Source organism: Pseudophryne corroboree, chromosome 1 (assembly GCF_028390025.1).
Source record: "Pseudophryne corroboree isolate aPseCor3 chromosome 1, aPseCor3.hap2, whole genome shotgun sequence".
Taxonomy (NCBI): domain Eukaryota; kingdom Metazoa; phylum Chordata; class Amphibia; order Anura; family Myobatrachidae; genus Pseudophryne; species Pseudophryne corroboree.
In genome coordinates, this window is record NC_086444.1 from 307,580,432 (window position 1) to 307,596,563 (window position 16,132).

Consider the following 16,132-nt stretch of genomic DNA (forward strand, 5'->3'; position numbering starts at 1 on the left):
AAGAAGGAATTCAAATGTATACTTCGCAATACCTCGAAGCTTGATTTAAAACACGTACGGCACGATGATACATGACCCCCAAGCACGGATTCATACACACATGCTTCTGCTATCTCACTAGGTCATACCCTTTTCCTACCTTCTCCTCTCCTCCCTTACCCAACCATGTAAATGTATTAACCCCTAACATATATTTTTCTCTTTTTGAAATGTTTTCAGGAAGTGGCAGTTATTGTTGACTGCCAAAGGGTGGACTGTCAAAGTCAGAAAAATATCTCTATGCACACTACCATATTTGCACCTCACACAGGTCCGTGCTGCGCATGCGTACGCTCTCCCGTACGTGCGCATACTCACAGTCGCGGGCACCAGCAGGCGCACGGTATGCGTATTTACGGTAGAGTTTATGTGATCGTAGCGTGCGACTCAATCATTACATATTTTCACTATATAATGTATTTTTTAGATCATGGTCCCTTTGATAGATTCTGAAAGTTTGGTTAATATAGAATGTTCATGAACAGAGAAATCCCTCTTTGTTTGATACGAAGGGTCAGACAGGAGTAATACAGTGGTGTTTAGTATCCATCGGAAGAATATTTAATTAGAAATATTCCGGTGTTGGTTTGAAGCAGATCAATCGCTCGTGCGAATAGTTATGGACATAAGAAGTTTATGAACATTTACTTTATTTGCACTTTATTACCCATGCGGCGGGAAACCCAGTTTCCCTCCCACCTGAGCTGTTGGAAATAGTCACAGCCCACCTGTATGAATCAACCTATGACCTTTTGTTATAATGCGAGGAGGAATTCCTGTGTCCAATGAACAATGAGATTGTAGGGACCATTGAATTGCATTGTGTGTGGGGCATAAATAGAAAGGCCGATCACATCCAGCTCTCACTCTTCAACGGTTATCATTGCTGAAAATCGGGAGCTGGATGTCCAGAGGCGCATGCGATCGTTTCCTTTGTGCGTAAGTGTTTCTCCGCAATCATATTGATCTTCTTGTTATTCCGAGCCAATCTCTCTCAATTTCTCTCTCTCTCTCTCTCTCTCTCTCCTTCTCTTTCTCTCTCATTTTCCCTTAAATTGTATTGTATTTCCTGTGTAGTTATCTGGTTAGGTAGTCTATGTTATATTGTAGTGTATGACTTGTATTGTGTTTAACTCTTTTGCAAGTATAGCATTCATAATATATATTTTAGGCGTTGGACCCTGAGCACGGTATCTGTGTGTTTCTTATAGTATTAAGTATTCTCAGAGCGTCGGTGACGCTCGAACAGCTTTAAAGGTAATAAGGTTATACTGTGTTGCATTTACACTCTAACATTACACTAAGGTTTTACTGCACAATACACTGTTTATGGTTTAGATACAAAGGTTTAATATAGTGAGCGTCAGCACCGCTGGTGATCTCCTCGTGGTCCCGAGCGTCCGCTACGCTATAGCGAATCATTACGTTAGTCAACAGCCAATAACGTGCCTGCCTGTGATCTCTTGGCCGTGAGTGAACGTGACGCTTGAGCGTCTCGATCACGGCAAAGCGATTGTTACGCAACTAGCGTACCCTTACGGTACTTCATACGTAGATAGCGTACAGTGTTCTTAGACCTCATAAAGGGTATTATATACGATAAATATTTAGCTTTATCACAATGATCTTGAGAGTGGTAAGGAATCAGCCCAGAACTACATGGCGGGACCTGGTCAATGACCTCAAGAGAGCTGGGACCACAGTCACAAAGGTTACCATTAGTAACACACTATGTCGTCATGGATTGAAATCTTGCAGCGCCCGAAAGGTCCCCCTGCTTAAGCCATCGCATGTCCAGGCCTGTCTAAAGTTTGCCAGTGACCATCTGGATGATCCAGAGGAGGACTGGGAGAATGTAATGTGGTCACATGAGAGCAAAATCGAACTTTTTGGTATAAACTCCACTTGCTGTGTTTGGAGGGAGAAGAATGATGAATGACATCCCAAGAACACCATACCCACTGTGAAGCATGGGGGTGGAAACCTCATGCTTTGGGGCTGCTTTTCTGCAAAGGGGACAGGAAGACTGATCCGTATTTAGGAGAGGATGAGTGGAGCCATGTAACGTGAGATTTTGGGCAAAAACCTTCCCTCAGTAAGAGCATTGAAGATGGAACATGGCTGGGTCTTCCAGCATGACAATGACCCCAAACACACTGCCCAGGCAACTAAGGAGTGGCTCCGTAAGAAGCATTTCAAGGTCCTGCAGTGGCCTAGCCAGTCTCCAGACCTCAACCCAATAGAAAATCTGTGAAGGGAGTTGAAAGTCCGTGTTGCCCAGCGACAGCCCCAAAACATGACAGATCTAGAGAAGATCTGCATGGAAGAGTGGGCCAAAATACCTGCTACAGTGTGTGCAAACTTGGTCAAGAACTACAGTGACCTCTAATTGCCAACCAAGGTTATATTACAAAGTATTGAGTTAAACTTTTTGATTGTCCAAATATTTATTTTTCGCAAGAATATACAAATAAATTGTTTAAAAATCATACAGTGTTATTTCCTAGTTTTTTTTTTTTCTTTCAGATTCTGTCTCTCACAGTTGAAGTGTACCTATGATGAAATTACAGACCTCTCTCATCTTTTTAAGTGGGTCAACTTGCACAATCGGTGGCTGTCCAAATACTTTTTTGCCCCACTGTATATCACTAAATAACATTTAAAGGGGGAGCTCAATTATTGTAAATGCTCTGTGTGGTGCCAGCGGTTTGACTGTTTCCACCTAGTGATCACCAACATCGCAGATTTTTCCTAGAGGAATGTAGAAAAATCTGCAATGTTGTGGTACTGTGATTATCGATGATGTGAGGTACTTCATATTGCCGATTATTGAAGGCCACTGTTTTTCTCCTATGCTATACTTTGACATTACTCTCCTGACTGCAAGAGGAGATAATTGATAGGCATTTGTTGGGTATAATACTAATATATATATATATATATATATATATATATATATATATAATATATATAGAAAATGTATTTGAATACTTGCACACTTCAATAATCCAATATATATATATTATTAAAAATCCCTTTAAAAGATATTTATTTGTATATATTCATGCAAATTATTTTGTTACTACAGAGAAGACAAGGGGCGATTCCCACAACGGGACTTCCATATATTGTTTGTCCCGCGTCATAGCTTGCTGTGTGAGCAGCGGCTGAAGGATCTGGGAGTTTTGGGATCATTCCATAAGCGTGAGGAATATCGTCTGAACTTGATTCCTTTTGATGGTGATTTGTTATCAATGGAATCTGAACATGCATTTAAGGTAATCAGAGCTTTGCTAAAAACCAATTACATGCGATTTTAATTGTCATTGGTTAAACAAGATTTGAACAGAAAAATAAGTAATTTTCTTTAAAAAATAAATTGTTTAATGGATAGCTTTGTATGGGATCCTTAAGTGCAGAGGTGGGGAACCTCCGGCCCGCGGGCCGTATAAGCCCCGCAAAGCCGTTTGTTCCGACCCGCCCGCTGCTGTGTGTCAGCGAGACACGCCGCCGCTCAGTACGGCGGCGGCGTGTCTCAGCTGTCAGGGCAGGGAGGAGTGCGCAGCAGCTATGTCCGGCGGCGGGTAGGATCTCAAACCAGCCGCCGGTTCGTGAGCCAATCAGAGCTTGCGGACCAGCAGCCAATCGGGAGCCGTCGCTGCCTGTCCGCAAGCTCTGATTGGCTCACTAAACGGCGGCTTGTTTGAAGTTCCACACGCCGCCGCCCAAGCGACAGAGCCGTGCTCTCCTCCCTGCCCTGACCCCTGACAGCTGAGACACGCCGTAGCCGCCGGATGGAGCACTAAGGGTCAGGAGAGGCACACGCTGCGCTCTCCTCCCCTCCCCTGACACACAGCCGCCGCAGAAGTGGTGAGCAGCATAGTGGGGTGGGGGGGCATGTGTGGGGGCATTTGTGTATCTGGCAGTGTGGGAGCATTTGTGTATCACCTCCCATTTTTTGATGTGCACGCCTTCGGCGCGCGCATTCAGTACCACTGATTGGCATAACTACTTGGGGGCAGGGTAATTTTTAAGTTGATAATTTTTGTATGGCCCCCAAAGGATTTTGTAAATATCCTAATGGTCCTTGATAGAAAAAAGGTTCCCCACCCCTTCTTTAGTGCAATGGTTCCCAGTCTATCTTAGCACACAGAACTCTAACACAGCTACAGAACCTACTTGTTGATTACAATATATATTTTTTTTTTATGAGACTGTTATCTAGATTTTCCTGTTTCTTTTCTGAAATGCTGATGTTTAGCACTGAAACGAATTCAGTGTCTGACCTGTATTCCAAACAAAAACAACGGCTATTATTGAACCGTTTAAAATATGAGGTTTTATTTATTTTACCAGGAATGTTACTTGGAGAATGATCAGACCACTCTTTACCATGCAGCTAAAGGACTCACCACTTTGCAAGCATTGTATGGAACTATTCCTCAGATTTGTGGGAAAGGAGAATGTGCGAGGGTAAGTCTGCACCACACCTTTACTTATGCCTGGTTTTACACAGACATTGAAGTGAAAGCCGCAGTATTCTCTTCCCCCTAGTGAAGTAATTTACCCTTGACTTTGGTTTACTATGACCGCACATAATAAGTTCATTGTCCGTATTAGATACTCCTCCAATGACCTTCTGTTATAGGGGAACCTGGCTTTATAGCAGACAGATGAAATTTCAGCAGTTTATCTGCGAGCTTTAAAGTCACAATTTTTTTAAAAGGCAAAACCAGTTTGCCACAATTTTACAGGCTTTTACATTTGGCCCTAGTATTTATGTATATCTTGGTTTATGGCGATGTAAGGTTTTGGAATTAGGTCTGATGACTGTGTCTATTCTCTCCTTTTACCATCTTACACCTCCTAGCAAGTTTTCATTGAAAGTTGTAAACTACTTTGTGATCACAGTTGGTTTAACCCTTTTGGAAGCTTGTAAGGCCAGTCTTAAATTGCTGAATCAACTATTAAAATTGTGGAGGGATTTCTTTTTCATCCTATGTATTTGGAGGGAACCTATTCCTTGCCAGACAAACTTTTTCACACTAAGAAAGAAGTTGATAATTTGAGTCTAAGCAAGTTATGACATTATTTATGTATGTATGTATGTATTAACAGTATCTTTTATATAGTGCAGCAAATTGCACTTTACAAATGGAAACAACAGATAAGATAAAACAAAACAATTGGAAAAAACATTGATAAAACAAAACTGGGTAATAACAGATTGTCATGGAAGTAGCATGCTTACACTCTATAGGGAAGTAGGCACTGATGCACAAGGATAGGTGATTATCTGTTGCATAATGGTCCACCAGATTGCAAAGGTTCACTGTGGGCTGTATAATATGGTCACACAGCAATGTTTTCCTAGTGACAGAAGCATGGGTAAGTGGAGAAAAATAAAATATGTGAGGATATATGTGGACTGTACAGCGGGGATATAAGGATTTGTGAGCAGTTCCTGTATTCAATAAGCTAGCTTAAATGTTTGGAGACTAGAAGAGTCTTATTGTGCGTGGGTGGCCATTCCACAGAGTGGGTGCAGCCCAAAGAAAGTCCTGCAGTCGTGAATGAGAGCGAAAAATGAGTGTGGATGAGAGATGTAGATCTTGTGACGAGCGAAGAGGTCGAGGCGGGAGATATTTTGAAATTATCGAAGAGATGTACGTTGGTGTAGTTTTGGTTAATGGCCTTGTGTGTGAGTAAAAGTATTTTTTATATATTTTGAATTCAGTAGAATACAGGTAACCAATGGAGGGACTGACAGAGTGGATCCGCAGATGATGAATGTCTAGCAAGGAAGATTAGCCTCACAGCTGCATTTAGAATGGATTGTAGTGGTGATAGTCTCATTTTGGTAAGACCAGTAAGAAGCTTATTGTAATAATCAATGCGGAAGATGAGAGCATGGATTAGTGTTTTTGCAGTGTCTCGTGTAAGGTGTGGTTGTAGTTTGGATATGTTTTTTAGATGCATGTAGCAAGATTTAGAGATGGATTGAATGTGAGGAACAAAGGACAGTTCAGAGTCTAGGACGACACCTAGGCAGCGAGCTTGTGTGATAGGCTTTATTGTAGAGTTTAGTTAATGTTCTATAAAAAACATTTAAGGAGCGCTAATATCCAATAAAAACTTTTTATTATTAGAGATAGTGGAAAACCACTTATGATGATTAGTTTATAAGTTAAAAACATAAGCAGTGCAAGTGCATATACATGTATAAGAAATCACATTCACAGTAAAAATAGCTTTAAATTCACTGCAGTTGGCCTTTATGCCAATTATTAGATATTTCAGTCCACAGTCATAGATAAGGCTGGTGGCATCCGTACTGATACAGGGGTAAGTAAATAGACTCCACAAGATAATTAGGATTTACTAGTGGATTTATGCAAAGGGGTTGTTATATTTGTAGTATGCTGTTGCTCACCCCTGGCATTAGGATCCGGTTTCTCACTTGTAATTGTAGACGCTGATTCCCGTCAATAGCAAGTAGCGGAGGTGGTTCTCGGCAGCCGACAACGTCTGTAACGGGTTACCCGGCAAGGGAATACCCGAGATGAGGCGGCACCTCAGCAGAACGGGGCTTTTCCAAGCACAGCAACAAGAGTTGAACAGGAATGGATCCAATAAACGTGATGGAAGGAAACCGTACTAATCCCTTAGTAACAGTAACGGATGATCCGTGGAAGTCTCCAGCAGTGGACAAGCAGTTAGAATGACCCTCTACGCGTTTCTCCGCCCACGATATCGGCGGTTTCCTCAGGAAGTGTGTATTCCCATTTTGGCAGGTGTGGATGTATTTAAGTAGGTATCAGCCAACCAGCTTTAGAGTCTGTTTATTCACACCTGGAGATTGTAATTGGGTTTCACACTATATTTGGTCATTTGCACAGGTTGAATTAATTAGTTTTGTTCAGGTGTAGACATTATATAAATTTCAGATAATATAAAGGGATATATATACAAACTAGAGCCTGGTACTCTATGGAAGATACATAGACGATCTTTTTATTATTTGGGAAGGGGATTATCACTCAGTCACTTCATTTATTGATCACTTAAACACCAATACCTTTGGCCTGTCCTTCACTAGCACTATTCATCACACTGATATCAATTTCCTGGATATTGCGCTTCATACTGACCCAATCTCAGGAAAAATTTTAACAAAAACTTTCAAGAAAAAAGTTGACTGTAGCTCCCTCCTAAATTATTCAAGCTGCCATCATCGCCCATGGGTAACGAATATTCCTAAGAGCCAATATTTGAGACTCAAAAGAAACTGTTCGAATGAAATTGACTATCTAACACAAAATATTGAATTAACTCAGTCATTTCTAGATCAAGGTTACCCCCAAGAGGTCATAGATAGAGCTCTTACTGAAACACAACAAAGAAACAGAGAAGATTTACTAAAAATTAAAACTATCGATACCCCTTCCCCTCTAGAGTTTGGAGACAGTGAACCTATTTTTGTTTCAAAATACAATAGTGCTTCGCACTTGATAAGGAAAATTCTTAATAAAAACCTTCCTATATTAAAAATGGATAAAATCTTGGCAGGCCATCTAGAAGAAGAAATAAAGATTATCTTTAAGAAAAATAGGAACCTAAAAATTTTTCTGTCCCCCAGTCACTTTGTTGGATCAAATAATCCCCTGGGCCCTTGCTCTGGCATCTCGAAATCAGGGGCCAGATCGCTGATGTCCACTTCCACATTTGGACATGGGAAATTGAGAACGGGATGCCAAAGATGCGAAAGATCCAGATGTATGACTTGCAGATTTATCAGTGAGAGCAACCAATTTTCTTCATCCAAAACTGGGAAGATTTTTAACATTGTGGGTCGAATCACTTGTCAAACGACATTTGTGATATATCTTATTACCTGCAATTGTGGGGTACAATATGTGGGGAGAACCATCAGACAATTAAACACTAGGTTCTTAGAACACAGAAGACTAGTCCTTAATAAATCAATGAAACATAGTGTACCACGACACGTCAACTCCCTTCATGATGGAGACTGCAGGGTTTTGTCCCTACAGGGGATAGAACATATAAAAAAAAAAAACCCCACGAGGCGGTGATAGATACAATCACCTCTGCAATAGAGAAGCTTACTGGATTTATAATCTAGAAACTTTACATCCTATGGGCCTTAATGAAAATCTTGAACTTAATGGTATCTGAGTCTATCTTCCCTGTAGAGCACTATGGGTCTAGATATATGTGTGTGAACACATAGGCTTAGATATTCATGTGATGATATGGATGCATCTGATGCCTCTGGGGCCCTTACACATACTAGTTATAGATGTTCCCTTCCTTCGATACCCACACATCTACTATGTGGGTTGGCTCTAGTTCCCTATAATTTAACTTACTCTTCCCTATCAGGATAGGTACGATCTTCCTCTCCAATGAAATGTCTTGTCTATTGATTTTCTTCTATATTTAATATTATACTGTTATCATTACCAACATTGTTTTCAGCATTATCCTTATAGCTTTACTTCCGATTCCTAATTATGCTAAATGATAGCCTATAATAGGGCACGAGCTGTAAACTGCTGCTATTTATGAACAACATGCTTCTCTTCTTTATAGACGATCTTCTATTTAGTTTGTGCGGCTCTGGTTTTAAATTGAGCCGTTTTTTACCTTATCAATAGAAGTTGGCATAATAATTATTTTCTGCCCAAATGATGGTGTACAATAAGGCACGAGTTGTAAACTGTTGCTGTTTATGAACAATATGTCTCTTCTCTTTATAGATGACCATTCTCCATAGTCTGTGCGTCCTTGGTTTTAATTTGAGCCGTTTTCTACCCTACCAATAGAAGTCGGCATAATAATTCTTCCCCGCCTTTCACAATAGATATCTACCTTATATATATAAATATGTAATAATAATAAAAAATAAAAAATTAAAAAATAAAATGTAAGGGTATCAACTCTGGCTTCGGTCTTGAACCGGTGGCCTCTTGACCGCAGCCCGTTTCTCTATCCATTGGGCCACTGCAGCCATGAGAATTGTATGAGTTTCTTATATGCCTAAACTCTGAGATGCCATATCCACACTATTAGTCGTTTTTTCGTTATAAGGGTGACGAAAATAATGTTGATTATTATAAAGTAAAAAAGCAAAATTCAATCATGATGTACTAAAATTATTAATGAGTCAATGTACTTTGATCCCCCATATGAAATTCATTACAACCTATAATGTGGGAGTGCTAAGCTTATTTTACACTTAGCTAATTATATATATATATATATATATTCATTAGACCACCTATACACATTTTTCGACACCCTTTGCCGACAGCGACAATATAGTGTTCATACCTATTCGGATTTGTATTATCTTTATTCTTGTTGCTCTAGTTTGTATATATATCCCTTTATATTATCTGAAATTTATATAATGTCTACACCTGAACAAAACTAATTAATTCAACCTGTGCAAATGACCAAATATAGTGTGAAACCCAATTACAATCTCCAGGTGTGAATAAACAGACTCTAAAGCTGGTTGGCTGATACCTACTTAAATACATCCACACCTGCCAAAATGGGAATACACACTTCCTGAGGAAACCGCCGATATCGTGGGCGGAGAAACGCGTAGAGGGTCATTCTAACTGCTTGTCCACTGCTGGAGACTTCCACGGATCATCCGTTACTGTTACTAAGGGATTAGTACGGTTTCCTTCCATCACGTTTATTGGATCCATTCCTGTTCAACTCTTGTTGCTGTGCTTGGAAAAGCCCCGTTCTGCTGAGGTGCCGCCTCATCTCGGGTATTCCCTTGCCGGGTAACCCGTTACAGACGTCGTCGGCTGCCGAGAACCACCTCCGCTACTTGCTATTGACGGGAATCAGCGTCTACAATTACAAGTGAGAAACCGGATCCTAATGCCAGGGGTGAGCAACAGCATACTACAAATATAACAACCCCTTTGCATAAATCCACTAGTAAATCCTAATTATCTTGTGGAGTCTATTTACTTACCCCTGTATCAGTACGGATGCCACCAGCCTTATCTATGACTGTGGACTGAAATATCTAATAATTGGCATAAAGGCCAACTGCAGTGAATTTAAAGCTATTTTTACTGTGAATGTGATTTCTTATACATGTATATGCACTTGCACTGCTTATGTTTTTAACTTATAAACTAATCATCATAAGTGGTTTTCCACTATCTCTAATAATAAAAAGTTTTTATTGGATATTAGCGCTCCTTAAATGTTTTTTTATAGAACATTAACTATACATTTTTGTCTTTGGCATCCAGTTGCACTGTAGGAGCCGCTATTATATTAACCATTATATATCAGGTGTTCTCTTTAATTAATTAATTAGCGCCCGATGTAACGGGGCAGTCATTGCCCGTGTGTTTTCTCTTTATTGTAGAGTTCTCAACAGTGATAGAGGTATCATGTGGGTAACTACTATTGGTCATTGAAAATATAATTAATTCTGTCTTGGAAATATTAAGCTTGACTTGGCGAGATGACATCCAAGAGTAAACGACAGGCATTCTTCAGTGACATAGACCCATACAGATAGTGATGATAGGTAGATTTGAGTATCATCTGTTTACAGGTGATACCAAAATCCAAAAGAGCTGATTAGTTAGCCAAGAGATGTGGTATAGATTGAGAAAAGCAGAGGACTTAAGACTGAGCCTTGTGGTACTCCAATTGACAGAGGTAGCGAAGAGGAGGTGGATTCAGAGAAGCGTACACTGAAAGAGCAATTGGTTAGGCACGATGAGAACCTAGAAAGGGTTGTGTCCTGAAGACCTAGGGGTTGTAGTATTTGTGTGGGAGGAGAGTGGTAAACTGTGTCAAAACCTGCAGAGAGATCTAGAAGAATAAGAAGTGAGTAATGCCCTTTGGACTTAGCAGTGACCATATAATTTACTACTTTATTCAGTGCTGTCTCTGTGGTTAATTTGGGAATGAAAGCCTCACTGAAGTTGGTCTAATAAGTTGTGTGAGGCGAGTGTAGGCAAGTAGCTTGGAGGGGCATAGGAACTGAGATATGTGGCGGTAGTTTTAGTGAGAGTTTGGGACAGAATTTTTTTCTCTTACATCCTAGAGGATACTGGGGTTCCATTTAGTACCATGGGGTATAGATGGGTCCACTAGGAGCCATGGGCATTTTAAGAATTTGATAGTGTGGGTTGGCTCCTCTCTCTATGCCCCTCCCACTAGACTCTGCTTAGAAAATGTGCCCGGAGGAGACGGTCACGCTTATGGAAGCTCCTGAAGAGTTTTCTGCATTTATTTTATATGTTTGTTATTTTCAGGCAGTACCTGCTTCATGGTACTTAGGGGGGGATCGACCCAACCTCTTTAAGGGTAAATGGTCCCGTTTCCCCGCTGACGGGACACTGAGCTCCTGAGGGAACTATTCGCAAGCCCCACCACGGCGAGCGTATATTCCCGCAGCACGCCGCCACCCCTAACAGAGTCAGAAGAAAGAAGAGTGGTGAGTACTAAGCCAGCGTCCGACTAGCGGGTCACCGGCCATTATGGTGGCATGAGGGTACGGAGAAGCACAGCTTCTAACAAGGGTGGAATGCGTCTCCAGACACAGTACACAGCTGCGTCTCCGTACACTGTACCCACACTGGCAAAAACAGCCTTAAAACGTTTTTCTCTCCATTTTAAGCAACAGATTACCTCAGCCAGTATAAAAAAAAGTGGGAAGACCGCGTGCAATTGAAGGGGCGGGTCTTCACTATGAGAGGATCCAGCAGCTCACCAGTGCCATTTTCCCTCTGCAGTCAACACGGACGCTGACTGACAGCGACGCACAGCTCCTCCAGTGGGACTCCAGATTACCTCAGTGGTACCAGGGGGTCATAGCAGGGGGAAGCCGATTATTAGTGTACTAAGTCCCCTATCAGTGTACTTAGTCTGCGACCCAGCTAAGCTTGGCATTAGCGATTAGGGCGCGGTGGGGGCTGGCTCCAAATTACTCGGTGTCTCCCTGAAGGGCTCTTTGTGGGTTAATTGTGCTTAACTTTTTCCTCTGTGTGTGTGTGTGTGTGTGTGTGTGTGTGCTGTCACATTTACATTATGTCAGGCAAAGAGTGTGTTTCTTGTACAGCGAAGTGTTCCTCTTCACCAAGGGGCTCACTACTGGGTACTCAGGGAAGTGCACCTTCCCAGAATAGTGGAGCTGAACCGCAATGGGTTAATTCCATTAAGGGAATGATCTCAAATATTTCTACAAAGCGATCCCGCAATGAGAAAGAGACGCAATACTTAAGACAGACTGTGGATGAGTTTATGAATAGAGACTCAGTCCCCAAACCAGCGTCTCAATCCCCTCCTATTCGTCCGCAAAAAGATCTCTGGCCCATATCCTGCAGTCTGACTCAGACGGGTCAGACATGGAGGAGGGTGAGGTACATTTGGAGGGGGGATGCTACTCTGTCACAGGAAATAGAGGCTATCAGAGATGTTCTGCAAATTCCTGATAAGGTGTCAGAGGAGTGTGAGGAATGTTATTTTAATGTAAAAAAAAAGTCCTCCGTCACTTTTCCTGCATCAAAGGAATTGAATACCCTATCTTCACATGCACCAGAGGAACTGTCTGTCGCCAAAAGCCAGGATCTCCCTTCTGTGGTGGCTACAGATTTCTCACCTCGTCGAGGATCAGAGGTTTGGAATTCAGGACTGGATCTGTTAACCACGGACGCAAGCCTCAGAAGTTGGGGAGTTCAAGGAAGATGTTCAAGTCAGGAAGTCACCCTTCCAATCAAAATTCTGAAACTCAGGGCCATATGCAACGCCCTTCTGCAGGACTCTTATCTACTTCACGGTCGGGCCATTCAGGTCCAGTCGGATAATGTGACGGCAGTGACGTACATAAATCGAAAGGGCGGAAAGAAAAGCAGTGCAGCAATGTCAGAGGTGTTAGGAATTCTACTCTGGGCAGAAATAAACGCTGTGGCGTTGTCAGCGGTCTTCATTCCGGGAGTAGACAACTGGGAAGCGGACTTCCTCAGCAGACACGACCTGCACCCGGGGGAGTGAGGCCTTCACCCAGAAGTATTCAGGTGCCTGACACGTCAGTGGGGATGTCCACAAATCGACATGATTGCCTCTCGTCTCAACAAGAAGATCAAGCGGTATTGTTCCAGGTCAAGAGACCCACAGACAGTGGCGGTAGACTCTTTGACGACTCCATGGGTCTATCAGATGGTGTTTGTGTTTCCTCCACTTCCTCTGATCCCAATAATTTTAAAGCGAATAAAAAGGGAAAAGGTCAAGCAATACTCATTGTTCCGGACTGGCCAAGAAGGGCTTGGTACGCGGACCTTCTGGAGATGCTCCTTGAAGATCCGTGGCCTCTGTCTCTTTTCGAGGATCTTCTGCAACAGGGCCCGTTCGTCTATCAGGACTTACCGCGGCTACGTTTGACGGCATAGAAGTTGAATGGCTGATTCTAGACAGAAAATGGATCCCTAACAAAGTTATCCCGACTGAGCCAAACCAGGAAGGGGATAATGTCTAAACATTACCACCGTATTTAGAAGAAATACGTCTCTTGGTGTGAGAGCAGAAATTATTCTGCGGTGGAATTTAATCTGGGACGTTTCCTGCTTTTTATGCAGGCAGGTGTGGATGTGGGCCTACGTCTGGACTCCATAAAAGTCCAGATTTCGGCCTTGTCCATTTTCTTAAAGAAATGGCTTCTCCCTGAGGTCCATACGTTTTTGAAAGGGATTCTATGCATCCAACCTACTTTTGTGCCTCCCATGGCACCTTGGGATCTCAATTTGGTGCTGCATTTCCTCCAATCGGACTGGTTTGAACCATTACAGGAGGTGGTCGTAAAATATCTTGCGTGGAAGACCGTCACACTGTTGGCCTTGGCTTCAGCAAGACGTGTGTCGGAGCTGGGGGCTTTGTCTCACAAGAGCTTCTCTTTAATTTTCCATGAGGACAGAGCTGAACTCAGAACTCGTCGGCAATTTCTTCAGAAAGTGGTGTCTGCGTTTCACATCAACCAGCCTATTGTGGTTCCGGTTATCAGACACCTCTGCTACTTCAAAGTCTTTGGATGTTATGAGGGCTTTGATGGTATATGTGAAGAGGACAGCTCGTCACAGGAAATCCGACTCTGTTCGTTCTATATGATTCCAATAAGATTGGGTGTCCTGCTTCAAAGCAGACAATTGCACGCTGGATCAGGTTCACTATCGAGCATGCTATATTCCTCGGCAGGTTTGCCCGTTCCAAAATTTGTACAGGCCCACTCTACTAGGTCGGTTTGTTCTTCCTGCCTGGCTGCCCGGGGGTGTCTCTGCTTTATAGCTCTGCTGAACGGCTACTTGGTCTGGTTCGAACATGTTTGCAAAGTTCTACAAGTTTGATACTTTGACCAAACTGAAGGTCCTCAGAGGCCAATCAGTTCTGCAGGAACCTCAGCACTCTCCCACCCGGTTTGGGAGCTTTGGTACATCAACATGGTACTAAATGGAACCCCAGTATCCTCTAGGGCGTAAGAGAAAATAGGATTTTAATTACCTACCGGTAAATCCTTTTCTCGTAATTCGTAGAGGTTACTGGGCGCACGCCCGGTGCTTCGTTCTTCCTGCACTGTTACTTGGTTAAAAATTGTTGGTTCAGCTGTTCCTGTTTAAAGTTGGGTTAACATAGCTTTCCTCTGTTTGTGTGCTGGTTCAGAATTTCACGACTATCTTTATCCTTCTCTCAATGGGGTCAATTTACTAAGATGGGAGTTCTATTTAAGATGGGATGTTGCCCATGGCAACCAATCAGATTCTACTTCTCATTTATCTAGCACCTTCTAGAAGATAATACCTGAAATCTGATTTGGTTGCTACTGGCAACATACCATCTTAAATAGAACTCCCATCTTAGTAAATTTACCCCAATGTATGTCTGTTTCCTAGACTGAGTCCGGTAGGAGGTGTATAGAGGGAGGAGACAGCCCACACTATCAAATTCTTAAAGTGCCCATGGCTCCTAGTGGACTTCTCTATACCCCATGGTACTAAATGGGACCCCAGTATCCTCTAAGGACTACAAGAGAAGGATATACTGGTAGGTAATTCAAATCCTATTTTTTCAGAATGGGAGTAATCACTGCATGCTTGAACGGTGAAGTAAAGATACCAGTAGAGAGAAATTACAGATTTTAGTAAAGGCTGGGATGAGCTTAGGAGACTGATCTAATTACCTTTCATCTTCTTCGTCCACTAGGGGGCATAGGGATAAACGCTGGGTATAGGAAGGCTGAGGACTGAGTCCGGGCACCAAAGAGTTACAGAACTATTTCCAGCAGCCCTCAGTCCTCCTCTCTCCTATACCACGCCCACTGACCGGGGCCCGCAAGTTTTTTTGCTTTGGTGCATGGCAGGAGCTGGGCACCTTGCGGTGGGGAACCAAACTTAGCTCCCGGTTACAGAATGGATCTTTCGGAGTAATTATGAGGCATCTCTTGGATGCTTGCATAGTTACTCCTCCGCGCAGCATCGGAGACTGGGTCGGTGACTTCCACCGCGGATCTCCAGGTGGCAGCAGCACACTCCCGGAGCCCGCAGCCGCGACCGGGGACTGGAGGGTAAGTTGACCGGCTCCCTGGCGGCAATCCATCCTGCGGGTGAGAGAGCGCGGGGTGCAAGCCCAGGTTGTTGCACTTTGTCACTAGTCCACCAGGGCATTAGCACAAGTACAGTAGCTGCGTCCCTGGGGTCCTGTCGCCTGAGGGGTAGGGAGTCCTTGCCTGTAGCCCCACCCCCCACGCCTGGGGCTCGCATTTACGTTGTATTCTGCTTGCCTGGGGGCTGTCTCCTCCTCCTCCTCAGTTCCCCTCTCTCAGGACTCTGGGCAGCCATTTTAGGCACATAGCAGATCCAGTTTGGGAAGGAGAGGATCCCTCAGCTCTTCTCTCTCCAGTTTCTCGCTCCTGCAGCCTGGTTCTTCGCCTACTCCTTTCTGCTACTTGGTGGTTGGGTTGTTGAGTCTAATTATTGCCTCCACACCCCGTTTTTCTGTGCATTGAGAGTTTACTGTGTGCATGTAGAGTGTG

The 16,132-nt window shown here is 43.0% G+C and overlaps 1 protein-coding gene across 2 annotated transcripts in view; it reads left to right on the forward strand.

Annotated features, from left to right (window-relative positions):
* The window catches only part of VPS33A (VPS33A core subunit of CORVET and HOPS complexes), a 117,761-nt gene that overhangs the window by 26,593 nt on the left and 75,036 nt on the right, over positions 1–16,132 (forward strand). For both annotated transcript variants that reach the window (XM_063964463.1, XM_063964464.1), the window contains exons 4-5: positions 3,128–3,317; positions 4,396–4,512. In XM_063964463.1, the coding sequence (XP_063820533.1) occupies positions 3,128–3,317; positions 4,396–4,512 (307 nt within the window). The remainder of the gene's footprint in view (positions 1–3,127; positions 3,318–4,395; positions 4,513–16,132) is intronic.